This window comes from Pangasianodon hypophthalmus, chromosome 8 (assembly GCF_027358585.1).
Source record: "Pangasianodon hypophthalmus isolate fPanHyp1 chromosome 8, fPanHyp1.pri, whole genome shotgun sequence".
Classification (NCBI taxonomy): Eukaryota; Metazoa; Chordata; class Actinopteri; order Siluriformes; family Pangasiidae; genus Pangasianodon; species Pangasianodon hypophthalmus.
This window is the reverse complement of record NC_069717.1, coordinates 22,165,368-22,183,335: the sequence shown is the minus strand read 5'-3', so window position 1 is coordinate 22,183,335 and position 17,968 is coordinate 22,165,368. Positions and strand designations below refer to the sequence as shown.

The 17,968-nt window shown below is 38.4% G+C and overlaps 2 protein-coding genes across 5 annotated transcripts in view; both read right to left on the bottom strand.

The window, feature by feature from the left end:
* Positions 1–2,306, bottom strand: part of mtor (mechanistic target of rapamycin kinase) — a 92,444-nt gene extending 90,138 nt beyond the window's left edge. Inside the window, exons 1-4 of one of the 4 annotated variants that reach the window (XM_026925220.3) lie at positions 2,227–2,306; positions 1,587–1,664; positions 1,176–1,327; positions 295–403 (exon numbers count right to left, since the gene is read on the bottom strand). In XM_026925220.3, the coding sequence (XP_026781021.1) occupies positions 295–403; positions 1,176–1,295 (229 nt within the window). In that variant the 5' untranslated portion in view covers positions 1,296–1,327; positions 1,587–1,664; positions 2,227–2,306. Of the gene's footprint in view, positions 1–294; positions 404–1,175; positions 1,377–1,586; positions 1,665–2,226 lie in introns of those variants that run through there. The other 3 variants (XM_053236008.1, XM_053236009.1, XM_053236010.1) reach the window with 3 other exon arrangements.
* Positions 2,307–2,730: 424 nt separating this feature from the next.
* Positions 2,731–17,186, bottom strand: qars1 (glutaminyl-tRNA synthetase 1). The gene is made up of 23 exons (XM_053236011.1): positions 17,003–17,186; positions 15,966–16,116; positions 14,659–14,768; positions 13,582–13,657; positions 13,396–13,460; positions 13,242–13,295; positions 13,080–13,140; positions 10,568–10,633; positions 10,277–10,362; positions 10,079–10,165; positions 9,882–9,981; positions 9,522–9,600; positions 8,555–8,794; positions 8,367–8,459; positions 6,891–7,028; positions 6,511–6,598; positions 6,268–6,414; positions 6,077–6,178; positions 5,880–5,972; positions 4,752–4,879; positions 4,485–4,551; positions 4,194–4,319; positions 2,731–3,033 (listed from the first exon to the last, which is right to left on the bottom strand). The coding sequence occupies exons 1-23, from the start codon at positions 17,111–17,113 to the stop codon at positions 2,983–2,985; spliced, it is 2,319 nt and encodes a 772-aa protein (XP_053091986.1). The 5' UTR covers positions 17,114–17,186; the 3' UTR covers positions 2,731–2,982.
* Positions 17,187–17,968: the final 782 nt, after the last annotated feature.

Below are 17,968 nucleotides of genomic sequence, written 5' to 3'. Positions count from 1 at the left end.
TTAAGTTCAACAATAAACAATGTAGAAATCTATTGCAGAAATTATGAAAATGAATAATGCTCTATTCCGTGCTAAAATAGTAAATCTTTTAATGTACAAGTGTTGACAACAGTTGCTAAGTTACAGTTCCATGAAATACTTTTACACAGCAAAACAAAGCGATTTAATAAGGAAATTAACATTTGCCTGACCAACTATTTATTATTTATAACAAAACATTCAAAATATTCAAAATATTGTGGAACCTAACAATAATCTACTCTAATCTGATTTTATCAGGTACGCTTGACTCACCTATGGCAAGAATCCCTCCTTTTTTCTCATTCACATCTGAGCTGGAGACCAGCTCGAATATGTGGTGGTTCAACTCATCATAAAAAGTGGTGGCTTCTTCTTGGCTTAGCTTCAATGGAAACAATACGGAGGCAGTCAATGTTAGCTCAAGTCCAAATTAAAATGTTACAAAAACACTGGACACAAAAATGCTAGAATAGTAGGATACATATATATATAATATTTCATACAAAAAGTAACATAACGAGGAACATAAGGAGGAATAAAAGACAAATTACATATACAGTACGGTGCAAAAGTCAGGAGCATGAAACAAAATGCTCTAAAGCTAAGATGCCTTTAAAAGTAGTGAAATTAAACTTTTCTACAGAAAAAACTACCATTTCAGGTTTTATGAGAACATAAGAAAGCTTTCTCTTGGAGAATCTGCCACAGTTCTTTTGGAGACTTTGACTGTCATACTTGCTTCTTCATTTGCAGGAAATCCCTGACAGCCTTTATGTTCTTGTTTTGTTTTGTTTTTTTGGGGGTCTAAAAAGGTGGTCTATTATGTAATGTGTTACTTTCTTTACTGACATACAAACATTTTCTGTAATATGTAATTGGGGGGATAATGTTTGCAAATCTAAAAATTTCTTTTTTTAAACTGATGCAATAATCCAAAAGACATCAAATAAACTTCTAAGACAAAAACTATGTTTAAAAAAAACTAGGGTGCCTAAACCTTCTGCAATACACTGCATAAACAATTAAAAGGAAGTGTAGGCAGAAAATACGTAAGTGTCAAAGGCAAGTCTGGGCTTAAAGATGCATGAAATCGAACATCCATTTCTGTGAAATCCAAAGGAACATATGAGCGAATGGTGTATAGTGTTGCATACCTCTCTCAGCTCTGTTGTCACATAATGCTGAAGGTCCTTAGCAGCTTTGGCACGCGTGTCCTCATTCCGGCTCTTAAGGCCACTCACGAACTGCTGCAGCACCGTACCTGTGCCGGACATCCTGGCAGCAGCGGTGCCGCAACCCGCCGTCTCTGCAACATACACAGTCAGGTTTATTCTCTCCCTTAACCAAAGATCCACCTCATAATCAAAAGAATAATGATAAAAACCCAGAGATCAACAAGACATCAGAAAGTAGCTTTGTATTTTGGTCTATTTGGATAAATACAATAATATTTTACATGTGCGCTTCATTCTAGAGGAAGAATAAATGTAAAATATTTATAAGAACCCAGTGTATGGTTTCAGAAGGAAACCAATCACAATGGTGAGGTGTTAAAGACATTGTACCTTATATATATTATATATATGCTTATTATATTCTTGTTATGGCTCACTTGACACGTCACTGGTGGGGATGAAATGTTCCTGCAAAACAAGAAATGTTATTCTAACAGCGTGGTGCTCCTAAAAGCTTGTTATCTTAAAGCAAAACAACAACAACAACACTTTCATACTACATTTACATTCATGCTAAATAGAAATACTGCTACTGTAGCTACAACTTTCTCATGCATCATACTGTCACTCTCATATTGTTGTTATTAGTACAGAAGCTAGCTAGGTACTTTAGCTAACCTGAGCTGCAGTGTTACCCAGGAGGAGCTCTTACAAAACAATAAAACATGTATATATGCAAAAGATAAATTCTGCACATGCATTTTGCACTCATGCAAATAAATATCTGAGCGTCAACTTCATAACCGGTGTTTATAATGCTAAGCAAAGACTAGCCTCAAAAATGTATGCTAGCTAGCTTAGCGAAATGTGCTGCTAGCAAGGATGCACACTGACTCGGCTGGTTGAAAACAATGTGTAGAAACCCTTTCATGCTGAATTATACAGCAACGAAAATAAAGTGTGTATAAATGTATTTCTCCCGAAAGAATGACGTACGAAAAGCGACACTGGAATAAGTTGCATATCTTACTTTTATTATGTTTTCCTCTGGAGATGTTCTGCTCGCAGAGGAAGCCTGCAGAGCAATACAGGGGCGGGGTTTAATCGGTAACACCTGAATTGACCAATGGGCTGAGGTTTGGGAATGATTGACAGCCGTGTCAGCCAAACAGTCTCGTGAGAAACCGAAAAACCACGAAGGAAGTCGTTCGGGTTTGTTGTATAAGCCGAGAACAGGGTTGACTTAGCGGTGGATTTGTCCAATGATCGGCGTTTTTTCCCTCCCCATTCACCTTTGACTGAAAATGTGAAGGTTATTCAGGTTCTAAATTAGACAATTACTGCAGTTAAGTAGCGGTTTTCTGCTCAAGATGATATTTTTATACACATTAATCTTCTAGTATATTCAATCATTATCATGGATGTATACAAAAACACTCAGAGCTAAAATACTTCCTCATTTATTCATTCATTTTCAGTAACAGTATTCATTTCCTCAAGTGGATTTGCACACAAAATAAATACACAAACGATGTTTTTTTTTTTTACTTAAATATGATTTATTCCAAAAGTTTGTATCTTTCCCCAGACATATGAAAGGAGTTCAGCATGAGACACAAGAACATTGCATATGTAAGCGCCAACACTGCCCAGCACCAGCATACAACCTTTTGACTTTCCACCTTTTAAACATTACTGATACATTTCCTATAAGTTACAAGCCATTTCTGCACAGTGATGTAGTCCAGCATACATAAAACCATTGCTCTTTGGTCCAGGGGAGCTCTCAGATTTTCCCAGGATCCTCCCTGAGTGTCACTGTCCTGTTGAAAACCAGCTGTGGAAAGAAAATAAACAGACATTAGAAAAAAAGTGTTCTTTTACTCAGTGTTCTTTTATACAGGCTTGTCTAATGGCGAAAGAAAGTTTCCAAAGGATTTTAACTGTATTGAAAATAATAATTTCCCTTAAAGCATTTCATTGTTGTGTTACCACAGCATAACCTGGTGGTTCGAATGATGAACAGCAGCTACTGATCTTCTGTTCTAGTATACAGTGTTTCACCATGGTCTTAACATCTACATCTAATCAACAGTTTCTTCCAGAACATGCTGTTTAGTGCATTACTTACATCCAAAGGTATTCACTAATTCTACTTTGTATATATTCAATATTACATCAAATATTACATTTTGTTGCCAATTTATGTGAAGCATCAGAAATACAATGGTACCATGCTTTAAGACTTAAACCATTGTTATGTCCTGTGTTCACAAGATGTGTTGTGTCAATCAGCATAATGTGTTAAATACGTCACAGTGAACTGGATCTGAAAATGTGTCAAATGTAGAACGACCTGAGAAGATACTATCTGGTATTTAGAGTGAACCTGCCGTGGTAACTTCCTCGAGTCTATAGTTTAGAGCAGGGGTGTCCAATCTTATCTGAAAAGGGCCGGTATGGGTGCAGGTTTTCATTCCAAGAAGGCAGAAGCCATACCTGAGTCTACTGAAAGCTAAGATCAACTGATTAAACAGGTGGAATCAGGTCTGGCTCCTGCTTGATTGGAATGAAAACCTGCACCCACACTAGCCCTTTGTGGATAAGATTGGACACCCCTGCTTTAAGTAATGTCAATCAATTAATACCCAAAATATTATTGTATATTGCTGATAGGGTTTGTGGAATTTATTTTACAGTTAAAACAGTTTCTGTTTGCAAAATGTCTGAGAACCTGGTTTAGAGGGTTGATATAGAAACTATAGATGTCACACTGAAAACCACAATGAAGTTGGCACTTCCTTTGATTCAAGTTAAAAGGTCCCCACAAGACTGTGTGAAGTACTAAGCTTTGATCAGATGTTTATGGAAGTACAAATCAGGCATCAACACAATGCTTTAAAAACAGTGCATTGTTTTTACATGCATGCTGTTTTCAATCAAGTATTACATTATTATTGTGTCTTGACCACTTGTCTGTGTGTTGCTTAGTCATACCTTATCAGCTGTGCTATCTGGATCCAGGGAGAAATAACCCACTCTCTCGAACTGGAATTTATCAAAGACTTTGGCCTTGCTCAATGAGCGGTCAATTAAGGCATTTTCAATCACTTGCAGGGAATTCTGGGAAAAAATATGAAATAATTAATAGATGATAGGGCACAAAACCATGTCCATTGTTAAAAGCGCTATACAAATAAAATTGAATTGAATTGAAAACCACAGCTTTATTTGGATGACAATAATAGAATAATAGATCAAAACACTGGCATTAGGATCAACACTCACCGGATTGATGTCACTCAGGAAGCCATTAGGCACTTCAGATGAGTCTTCTGGGTTTTTATGGAGGAATCTATCAAGAGAAAGACACGTTCACTCACTTGATAAAATACATGATAACAAGAACAAGTGATTAAAGGTGCTACACATGGAGTGTAGTTATATTTTGGTGATTTTTATGATCACAGATGTCCATGCTCTTTTAATGCTGCAAACAAATGAACCTGTATCAGTACATTAAACAGTTATTGTCACACAGAGCCACACACTTACAGTCGCTCATAGAGGCGCACTTCACACTGCAGGGGCTCGCAGACCCAGTGGATGAAGGCTTTGGGTTTCTCAGCAGAATTTGAGCTGGTGCACGTCACCTCCAGCTCCACCACTTTACCACTGTCATCCTTTCAACAAAACAGCAAATCAAAAGCAACTCAAACACAGAAAAAGTATGTAAGAGCAATACACAAATCATCCACATGCACAAAAATAAATTCCTAAATCTTTCTCATGTGTGTTCTATTAATGTAAAATAGTCTTAAAATCATGCATGTGAATATGTGTCCTGATTCTATTTATACCACAGTGCAGCTGAATTCTCAAACCTGATTGGTCAGCAGGTATGAATTAATTTTCTATAACTGCAGCTCAGACAGAAGTGCTGGCCATAAGGTAAATCACAGATTTATATTAATGCCATCATTCTAATATCGTTATCGTTTGTACAGTAACATTTATGGAGTCTTGGGTGTCTTCAGGTCAGAGGATTTTGCACTTTCTGGTTTCTAGGTAACATGACAAGTTGTGGTTTTTTTTGTCTAATTAACTTTAGCAGAGATAAAGTAAGGATGGTGAGGAAATGATATTTTTTTTTATAGCTGCTATAATGTACATGATAATGGGAATGAACTTGTTTCAAATGGTCCACAACATTAAAAGTAACTTAATGTCATCTTATTTGTTAATTCTTGGCAAATTGCTGAATAAATACACTTTGGGATGATGTTGGGTCACCTCACAACAGCATGCTCTGTTGTGTTTTTTTTCCTTACTTAGTAAACCCCCTTAAATATCCATATACGGTGAGAGATAGACAATATTAACAGGTAATTAAACAAATTAATCAGGGTAATTTTTTTTCTCTTAAACTCATCCAAAAGAACCTTGGCTCTCGGTAGCTGAGTGAGTGAGTGAGCAATGAATGAGCAAATACATGCATTATTAGACTTTGGCTCCTGAACATACTAAAAACTTACTAATCTGTTAATGAGAGTCAGTATTTAGGTGTCTTTACACCCACTAGAGAGTCACAACTAAAAAATGTATACAAACTATTCTTACATTCAAGTCTAAATGAAGGAAACTTATAAGCATAAGGAAAATGTTCTGTAAGTCATGGCTCACCTTGATGACACGCTGCACAGAGATGACATAGCCGGCATGCCTCAGGCCTACTGGCTGCTCAGGAGTCAGACGCTTGTAGCCCTTCTCCATTACCTAACAGGAAATAATTACACTTCAACACACACAGCAAGTAGTCTATACAAAACATCTTTTTTTTCCCCCCCATCTTTTATACTTTAAATCTCTCTCACACCTACCTCTCTGAAGTCACTCTGCTCAATGAAGATTGTTTTGGAGAAGGGAACCACATGGCTACCCTTATTCTCATCTGCAGGGAAGTCTGGAACACGAATCTCAGTCTGAGAGGCAAAAATAGGTTTAGGTTACAATAATATTCTATATGAAGCATTTCAATCATAGCTCTGTTTCAATCATAGCTCTGTCATACCTGTGCATCAGCAGCCAGATTGGTGATGGTCACTTTGAGAGGTTCCAGGACAGCCATGGCCCTCGGTGCAGTTTCATTAAGCACATCCCTCACACATGCCTCCAACATGTGGGGCTCTGTGGTTGTCTGGGCAACGGTCACGCCCACCTAAATGAAAAATAGGTCAAGCAAATTAAAATTTTTACCATCCAAAGGTATGTGTGAATCCACTAAACAGAAAAGAGGCCGAAATGTCTCTCTTACACGGGCGCAGAAGTTGTTGATGGCCTCAGAGGGAAAGCCACGTCTCCTGAGAGCAGTGAGGGTGAAGAGGCGTGGGTCGTCCCAGTCTCTACAAAAACAGCCAAAAGATAAATCAGCTGATGATGAAACTCCCATTCCCTTTGATTTCTTACTACACATTTTGTCATGGCCCAGATAATAAAAGTTCAAAGGTGCCACATTAGATATAACAGAAACTCTGAAGCTCTGATGATCCTGAGCATGGAATTTTTGCCTAGGACTAAATACAGCTATCGCCTGCATTGTATGGCTGAAAGAGGAAAACATTTAGAGAAAAAAATAAACAGTGAAGAAATCAGTGAGAGAACATGGGAACAACCAGCTGTAGGCATGCGTCTTACCTGACAGCCCCTGTCTCGACCAGCTTGATGATCTTCCTCTTGGAGACGACCGTGTAGGTGAGGTTGAGTCTGCCATACTCCCACTGCACAGGGCAGTACAGGTCCAGAGCATTGCACAGCCAGAAATATGACGAGCGCCTGAGAATGAGAGAGAACATACAGAATGTGTCATCTACATTCCCTATATAGGCCAGATGCATTATCACCACAGACTGAAGAGCGTAAAGTTGGGGTTACATTACATGACATTTACCCTGATTATAGGTCTCAACAGAAGACACAAGACAACATCCTGAATGCCTCCCAAGTTTCAGGCCAATCAGTGTCAAAGTACAGTACAGCGCCTTGAACAGGTATTCAACCCACTTGAACTTTTCACATTTCATAGTGTTACAACCTGGTAATATATGTCATGATCTACACAAAATAGGTCATGATTGTGTAAGTATTCACTCCTGTTGCTGTGAAACCCCTAAATTAGTTCTAGTGCAATATTACTTAGTTATGTGAATGGAATTGTACAATTAAAGTGTCACATGATATCACTTTAAATACACCTTTGAAAAGTCTAGAAAAAGTATAAATCAGGGTTTTATTATTAAAAAAAAAACAAAAAAAAAACAAAAAAAAAACCTCTCTCATACTTAGAACATCCCATGGAGCACAATGGAATCCATTAATTAAATATCGAAAGGATGTGGTACCACAGTGACTCTGACCTTAGAGGAGGCCACCCACCAAAAGTCAGTGACCAGGTAAAGAGGGGAACAGTCAGAGAAGCAACCAAGGGTTACGCTTAACATGGTACTACCGCCACCATGTTTCACTGTGTTTCAAAATCACATGTTTCACTGTGCTTTTTTTAGTTTTCGGTTGCCACACTGAAAATCTGGGATTTTTTTTCATTTAAAATTGGAAAAAAACAGAAGTTTTTAGAATGTTTGAAATATTTAAAACAAAGAAAGTAAATGTTCAATACCTTGAATATTTAATATTCAAGATTCTACACTATTTCTGCGTCCCTATTTAAATGGAACCAAATTTGCGACCATGTTAACTGCTTTGGACAGTAGGTCAGAATTTCCTCATGCCTAATCTCTACTATTGAAGAATGTGTTCAGACAACACTCTGATGGATTTGAACTTAAATGGATCATAAGGTTTTGCACAAACTTGTGGAGTCCATATCAGCTCGAGTGCACACTCTCACTAAAGCAAAAAGGAGATGTTCCAAACACCAAGAAACTCTGAAATTCATGTAAATATTTCAAATATTCTACTTTTCACTCCAGTTGTTATAAATAATATAATTTGTACTAAAAACTGTTTTAAAATGCAAAATAGAAGAATTTTCACTAGTGCTCTCATATTTACAGACCCCACTATATCTTTCAGAAACTCTTAAGTAATTATATTTTTAAATCCAGCATTATGAACTGCTCAAAACATAATGCCTTGTTTCACTGCCACACATACCTAGACTGAAACTCTTTGGTGCACAGTGAGTGTGTGATGTGTTCGATTGAGTCACACAGGCAGTGGGTGTAGTCATATGTAGGATATATACACCTGCAGAGACAAAAAAAAGGGGGAGCAAATCAAAGCGGCTTTCATTTTTTTTAAAAAAGTAAATGTGCATGAGGATCACTGTGACATGTTCGTACCAGGTGTCTCCTGTTCTGTGGTGAGGCGTGTATTTGATGCGGTAAGCCACTGGGTCCATCTTGCCATCCTCCATGATCATCTTCATGCGGAGCGTAGCATCACCCTCTGCAAACAAGCCCTTCTTCATTCTCTCAAAGAGAACGATGGACTCCTCCACTGGCCGATCCCTCCATGGTGAGGGCGGCACATTGTGGCCCTTCAGCTCTTCGCTGCGCTGGTGGCACACATACGCATGACCCCTGACAAGGACACATACATTACAAATTAACATCAAATTCGACAAAAAATGTTTGTGCTGTAAAAATGTATAAATGTTACCAAACTGGTAAGAGAATAGACTACTGATTTTATCATGTCATCTAAAAAATTAAAATAAATAAACAACAACAACAAAAAAAGAAAATAAGAAAATAGGGGGGGGAGAAAAAAAAAAAAAAAAAAAAAAAAAACACTGCTCATCACCCTGGGATCATCATCCCCACAGTGAATCATGGTGGTGGTAGCATCATGTTTTTTGGGATGAGGACATGAAGGCTGGAGCTAAATACAGGGAAATCCTAGGAGAAAATCCGTTCCAGTCTCCAAGAAACTTGAGACTAGGGTGGAGGTTCTGCCATAAGCTACACCGGAGTGTTTCAACACAAAGTGCCTGAACGTATTAGAATGATCCAGTCAAAGCCCAGATCTAGATGTGGATCCAGGATCCAGATGTGCAAAGCTTATAGAGACACATCCCAGAAGACTTGTAGCTGTATTTAAAGCCAAAGGTGGTTTTACTTCATATTTAACAGGGATTATGCACATATCCATTCAACAAATATCTGCTTGTTTCTTTGACTATCAAAAGGTAAAAGTCCCATTTTAAGTTTATTTCATTTCCACAAAAATGTGGAAAAGTTATAAGCAGACTTCTGTATTCCGAACTTTGACAGCCTTTTACTTTGTGTGTGTGTATGTGCTGTTCACCTGCGAATAAGTTCCACAGCGAGTTCGTACAGCTGACCGAAGTTGTCAGAGGCATGAGTAATGGCATAGGGCTTATAGCCTGGAAAACACACATACACAAAAAATGAACTGATTCAACTAATTAAACCCCAGCACTGATGATGCAAAAATCCAACTAATATAAGACAATAAACCTAATTTGCTAAACTATTCATAGCATCTGAAACTCTTTGACCTGAAGCAGGAAATGTATGGCTATGGGTGAGACTGTCTAATATACTGGAGATGCGCCAAACATTTCATCCACACAAACACGTTGGTCTCAGGTTGCCATCAGTGACATATTTACTGCAAAACTGAAGGAAGCTTGTGAAGACTCACCCAGCCACTCCACCATATCTCTAATGGCAGTGAAATATTTCTCCTCCTCTTTCTCTGGGTTTGTGTCATCATAGCGGAGGAAGCAGATGCCATTATTTGCCTGCAGAAACAGTGGACGTGACGAAGGTAAAAAATCAACACATCGTGCATGTTGTGCCAATGTGTGTGTACATATGTGTGCAAAGCAGCTGCAGTACCTTAGCATAACCAAAGTTGAAGTTAATAGCCTTGGCGTGGCCGATGTGAAGGATGCCATTAGGTTCAGGAGGGAACCGAGTCCGAACCTACAGAAAAAAAAACACAACAAGAAAAAAACATGAACCAAAAAGATAAGGAACAGTGCAACATTTTCTTTATTCGCCACTTCCTACACCCAGTCAGCCACAAACACACACCTGTCCTCCGGTGAGTTCCAGGTGCTGTTTCAGCAGTTTCATGGTGTTTGGTGTTACAACGTAACCTTCAGTCTTGTAATTCTCACCTAGAAAGACACAGCAGGACAGTCGACAGTTCACATTACTGCATTCATTCATTCATTCATACGCATCACACAGCCCATCGCATCAGACTGAAGGATCAAATCTTTAATAAATAATGAAGTTAACATATTATATACTTTATACATTTATCAGTGTAGTGTTTTGGAAACTGACGTTTAAGGAATGCACAGGGGCTTTCAGGCTCACCTGGTTTATGGAACTTGAGAGCTTCTCCTCTCAGCTGCTCCATCAGAGATTTCCCCATCTTAACATCTGTAAAGAGTAGCGCGCACGCACACACACACACACACACACACAGCATCAGCATTAATTCTCTTAATAATAAGATTATTAACTCAAATTCTGGCTCTAAACCAAGAAGTACAAACCAGCCTTTTTCCACTACACAACATACCTGACTAGTACTAGTTTTCGGTACCTGTTTAGGCTTTGTACAGAATCTAGCAGCACTGATTGGTCACACGTACCACATCACACAATGAGCAACACCATAAAGACTAGGCCTACAGCAACCCGTCAACAAAATAGACACCACTGATTCTGAAAACTCATTGATGAGGATAGTCAATCCATCATTTACTTAACGTGCTACAATATAAAACCGCATTACTGTATAGAAGGTAATACACTACTGAAGCTGCTACTGTTGTTTCACTTTACTGTATAATACTACTGGTATGTTTTATATATATGTAATGAATCCTGAATGTTAAGCGTTTTCAGTAAAGCAGAGATGCCTTTCATCCCAGTCCATCAACAGTGCACAAATATTTTAAGAACACTTTCACTTTTTAACTGAAACAGACTATACAGGTCGCTGTTCAATTGACAGTAAACATTATTCAAAACACCAGCGAAAAACCATACTCTATGCACCTCTTTTTATATGACTGGTAGCTTGATTTAATTATAGGATGTCCAAATTCAAATTAGTGCGAAATTAGTGTCGATTTCCAACAGACACAGCACAGCAACACACCTGGATAGCTGCAGTGAAAAGAGAGCTGGATATCCACTAACTCCTGGATCTGGAGCGCATGTTTTATCTCAACTTCCATGATATATTACATATTTAAAAGCAGCAACAAACAGTGTTAAGGTCAATACAAACTGCATATCATAGACCAAAGAAGTGCAAACCCAGCTAAACAAGAAAGCTAATCAGCTAGCTAGCTAACTCACCTAGCCATACATTTACAGCAATGAACCATGCGGAGTTTATTTAAGACAGTGTTTTACCACTCCAACTTCACCATACACATAAAGATGCCATCCACATTATAAAAACAAAATAGTCATTGATTTGACAGCTTTACATTTAAAAATGGCGCCATGGAAAAGCTTTAGGAAAGGATGTGTGTGGTAACTTTGTTATTGTTTACTTGACTGAAACAATCTACAGTCAGGTCCATAAGAATTTGGACAGTGACACATTTTTGCCTCTGTACACCGCCACAGTTTCAAATGAAGCAATCAAGATATGACTGAAGTGCAAACTTTCAGCTTTAATTCAAGGGTTTTAACAAAAATATTGCATTAATCGTTAGATAGTTCCTTCATTTTCACAGGCTCAAAAGTAATTAGACAATTGACTGATAAGCAGTGTCATGGCCAGGTGTGGCCCGTTTCCTCCTTATTTCATGACAAATAAAGGAGATAAAAGGTCTGGAGTTGATTCTAAGTGTTGAATTTGCATTTGTTAGCTGTTCATGGGAACTCTCAATATGCAGTCCAAAGAGGTGTTGATGCAAGTGAAGGAGACCATCAATCGGCTGAAAAAACAAAACAGACCTATCAGAGAGGTAGCAGAAACCTTAGGAGTGGCCAAATCAACAATTTGGAGCATTCTTATAAAGAAGAAATGCACTGGTGAGCACAGCAACACCAAAAGGCCTGGAAGACCAGGGAAGACAACTGAAGTGGATGATCAGAGAATTCTTTCCTTGGTGAAGAAAAACCCCTTCACAACATCTAGCCAAGTCAAGAACACTCTGGAGAAGGCAGGCGTATCATTGTCAAAGTCTACAATCAAGAGACGCCTTCATGAATGTAAATACAGACGGTTTACCTCAAGATGCAAACCTCTGGTAACACTCAAGAACAGAAAGGCCAGATAGGTCTTTGCTTAAAAAAAAAAAAAAGCCTGCCCAGTTCTGATGCAAGATTAACTTTTATCAGAATGATGTGAAGAGAAGGGTATGGAGAAGAAAAGAAAGGGCTCATGATCCAAAGTATACCACATCATCCATCAAACATGTGGAGGAAGTGTTATGGCATGGGCATGTATGGCTACCAATGGAACTGAGTCACTGGTGTTTACCGATGATGTGACTGCTGACAGAAGTGGTAGGATGAATTCTGAAGTGTACAGAGCTATACAAATGCTGCAGAACTGACAGGACAGCGTTCACAGTACAGATGGATAATGACCCAAAGCGTACCGCGAAAGGAACCCAAGGGCTTGGAAATGGAAAATGGCTGAGTCAGTCACCTGACCTCAATCCAGTTGAGCACGTTTTTCACATATTGAAGACAAAACTGAAGGCGGAAAGACCCACAAACCAGCATCTGAAGGCAGCTGAAATAAAGGCCTGGCAAAGCCATCAGGGAATGAACGTAGAAAATATAGGAACAGAAGAGTGTCTTCCTTCTGTTATGGCTTTACACTTTTAAAGAAATAACTCCTCCTGTGACTCACCATTCACAGACTCAACCGTCTCCTCCTTCTTCTCCTTCTCTGCTGGTTTGGCTTTATCTGCCTGTTCAATACACACACATTCTACATTAGAACTATTGAGAAAGTTGCAAATGCAACATGCATGATTCTTTTTTTAAATATATACATGATGGAGAAATATACCTTGGGTTTTTTCTCCAGGTCTTCCTCGGTTTTAGGACCCAGGAGGTGCAAGACCTGCGTAGAGAACAATGTACAATTAAACACAACATCTGCTGAGCTCAACTTTTAGATTATAAAAGTGTGAAGTGAAGTGAACTGACTTGTGCCTGCTCACCTGCAAGTCTACTTCGTTCTTTAGGATTTTCCCATCTGCCCATTTAAGAGCAGCTCTGGCTTCACCTAGAGAATCAGTGATCAGTATCAGTTACCAAGCAACAGAGGTCACCAATGGCTGCACTTCACATATCTAATCCATTGATGTTAGCTGTATTAATGCAAGACAAAATGAAGAGGCATTCACCAATGAGGAGCCCCATGTTGAAGCGGTATCGCTCAGCCAATAGCTGCTCTTTGTGTTTTCTGATGGTTAGCTCAACCTGTGGAAACATGAAACAAGAACAAATGTGATTCTGATATACACACAAAAAAACTGCCTTTAACATTGCTGGTTAATTGCAGAAAATTTTGAATTAACTCCTATTTTTACCATCACTTCAAATATTATTTAAGACTAAATAAGCAGTGATAATATACTAGAGTTATACTAGTGCATGGGGACTGGGATCCTGTGGGAACAAAACTAGCTTGGTTGCAGAAGAGGGTTATTACTCTCATGGAGATGGGAGGACATGTATATTAACATGGGAGCGTATTGACTGCTGCGCTGCACAACCCATTTAAAATTGTGGGCAGGTGCAAATAAAAATAATAACTGTGGGAGCATAGTTGGAGTGAGATTATTCAGAATTCCTCCAGGAGCAGGTGGGATTGGGATTAAAAAAAAAAAAAAAAAAAAAAAAAAAAAAAAAAAAAGTCCTGTGGACAACTCTATAAAACACTAAGTACATAAACGCTTAGACAATAAACAAAATGGTCAATTTTATGTTTAGGTCCTGGGTACAATCATGAGATCAGTTTACTGTCTGTGTAGATGTTCTTCCTGTGTCCATTTGGTTTCATTTGGGTTCTGCGGTTTTATTACTTCCTCATAGCAAGATAATGATGGTATGAAGCCAGCCTCTTAATCTGCACTTCAAATTGGCCCTGTAAATATTCCTGTGTAATTTCCCTTATAGATTTATATCATCAGATCGTACAGCTCTGAATGCGAGTCAATTACAGCAACAACGACTCCATCTAGCTCAACATCTCCAGAAATAACTGAGGCGTCCTGTAGACCACCTCCTGTCAGCTGGTGTATGGTCACATCAGGGAACACTTAATCAAAATGTTGGTGTCTGCTGGCTGATGTAATGCTCTCATTGAAATGAAAAGCAAGAGCTGCATTTTTGACAAACACCAAAATATTCTTGTGAAACCAGTCAGACACACTGCAGCAACCAGGCATGTATATAATGCTGAAAGTCAGCTGACATACCACATCTTCAATCTGCTCTGATGTGACAACAACTCCCACACCACAAGCAGTCTCAAATGCCTTCTTGTCCAGAGGATCCTCAGGATGGCTCTTCACAAAGTCTAATGCAGCTGCAAACAAAGATAAGAACACATCTAAACAACTGTGGCTGCTGTATCAGTGCTGTTAAAGGGAAAAAAAAATCCATCTTGAACTAGCGTTTTAATCTTTATAATTAAAATGTGATCAATGGTGTCCAAGATGTTGCTCTAGTTTCTCTTTGCTTCATCGCTACCTAAAGGGAGTGATGCAGCAGTGCTTTAGTCTGTACAGCTCTCTCACCTGCTCATCTGTACACTTTACTCAAACAGATCAGCTTCCTAAGCTTCCGCTCTCATGCGAATACCGCCATTAATGCCACGACACTTGTCATCGCATAGATCACTATCTAGCCAAACAGAGTTTCAGCTGTAACAGAGTCTGATATGTCTATGTTGGATTTCTTTAATATGGTGAATGTCACTGGAAAATAGTGAGTAAGAAAAAAAACAAAACTTGACCACTATTCCTTATTTGAGATCACTGAATTTTTTCCTTTCTATTAAACGCCATTGTAACTGTACTAGCAATGTCCCTCTTGTGATATACCAGCGTGGCCGAGAACCCGCTAACTTCTAACGAGAATAAAAGAAAGTACATCATCAACCAACAAATTAGCACCAGAATGACGCTAAGCACATCACAAATATTTCGACAGAAACAAGAGAACCTTGAGCAATGTCTTTAACCCTGAACTAGTGTTGTTACAGTGTCATGGTTTCACAGTTGCCTCAACATTGACTTTTTCTGTCTATTACCATCTACTTTAACCCAGACCTTAGTCCAGTGGTTCTCATCCCTTTTGTGTCTGACTGCAACTCCCCAAAAATTTCACACCCCCCTGACTATTGACTCGCCCTAAATCATATTACTGCAATCTCCGTTTCTCCACTCGAGAGACGCAACTGCACAGAAAACTCTTTGGCTGTGTAATCAGCTACTGTTTTAAACACATTACATTACTACTATCTAACATAAGAAGCACAGAAGATCATGGCTCACTTTGTCTTCCAGATTATAACAGCAATGTGATAAGTACTGACAGTAACACCCCTACCCTCAACAGCTTGGACTGATCCAGTCTCCAAATCATTCATTTTGGACAGATATGTATGCCAAATTAATACAAGTCAATAAAGGTACAGCTGACCTTGAAATAAGCCTAATGAACAGATGTGTGCATGTGTTTGAGAAGTGAAATAAGATCAGACACAGAACTCCATACACACCCGCCAATTGCAGCTCTGTGTTGATCTTGCGTTTGACGATATAATCAGTCAAGTAGGTCAAGCGCCGAAGGTCTCGGAGACGAGACGCCATGCTGTACAGCAGGTTCCCTATGGCTTTGTCCACTTCTTTGGATCCCAACAGCTTCTGGGCCTTTAGGATGGACACACGGACACACACACACACACACACACACACACACACAAAAAACCCTTTTAATCAGTTTCCCTTCTACTGATTGCTGACTCAGCACACTTCCGTTGAATCGGCAACAAATTAAATCACCAGTATTTATTCCTGAAACAAAATCACTGACATTTATTCCTGGAATTAAAGTACTGACATGTATTTCTGAAATTATATCACTGATATTTATTCCTGAAATTAAAACATTGATACTTTTTCCTAAAAATAAAACAAACACTGATATTAATTCCTGAAAATAAAATACTGATATTTATCCCAGAAATTAAATCACTGATATTTATTCGTAAAATTAAATCACTGATATTAATTCCTGAAAATAAAATACTGATATTTATCCCAGAAATTATATCACTGATATTTATTCCTAATTTAAAATTAAAACACAGTAAATAAAATAGTGATATACATTTCTGGAATTAAATCACAGACATTAATTCTTCAAACTAAATCACTGAAATGTATTCCTGATATTAAATGAACAATATTTGTTGCCAAATCATAAAAGAGCATGTTTTGAAGGGAAACACTGAAGATTAACACCAGACTGATAAACAGCTAGCTACAGTATTAACTAAGTTAAAAGCATGAAAGTGAAAGTGTAAATGTTAATGGTTGAAATATATCATAATTATACTCATTATGTACACATAATGAAACTCGAAACAAAAACAGATGCAGCCAGAAAATAAAAACTAAAATTGACTTTAGGACAGTGTAGTAATATTAACTCTATTAATATCTCAATGTGCAGTGACAGCTGACAGGACAGATGTTAGCATAACTAGCGAACTAGCAGCCGGGCGCGCGCTGTGCCGGTGTGTTTCTCACGTACCTGTGTAATAGCGTCTCTGAGAGCTGAACTGAGCTGCTCATTTTTTAGCGTCTCCTTAGCTTTCTGCTCACTGAGCCCGATGGAGGTAAAAAGAGCCACCAAATCCGCCATGTTCCACTGTTCCACTGCTCCACACACGCACGCCACCGCCAAAGAAAAATGCTAGTATGAGAGAGGGAAGAGCTCTTGTTTTCCCACCTATTTTCCGAAAAACCCCGCCTCCTGCGGTCACACCTGCGCTCTGATTGGCTGTTAGTTTCAAGCCTAACTCGGAGCTCGTATATAACACTGCATTCACGCCATGCCTGAATTACCGTAATTACCAGATGAGTACCCGGACGTCCTACTTGGAGCTGTTCACGTCCTACTCGGAATTATGCGTTTCTATACGCCAGGATGAATCCGTGTAAGATGATGTAACTTGTTGACAACTCCAAAATACATAATTACTACATTAAATCACATTTTTATGCTATTGATAAATATTTAAGAACACAAAAAGCACATCAGGTAACAATAACATGTTGTTTATTAATGTGTAATGTGTTGTTGCAAACCTAAACAAACAATAACAATAATAAAATAATTTTAACAGTAATAGCCGTATGAAAAGTTTTAATATATAATTTTTATTATAAAAATTATATTATTATTTATTAAATTATAATTATTACACAGAAATATTACGAAATAACTACTTAACTACATTTTACTGTTAAAGCAGCGGTGACGTGGTACAAGTTTTCATAATTGTAATTACGAGTTATACGAGGACGTGAACGCTTTTTATAAGTCGGAATCTCGTAATTACGGTAATTACGACATGGCGTGAACGCAGCTTAAGTGGTCTGTACTGACCCGGTGTCTTTCTACAGAAAATAAATGTATTTAATAAAACACGAGTATCGTTAATGTGCTTGTCCAGTGAAAAATCCCCCCAAACAATACATTTAAACTCATGTAGGA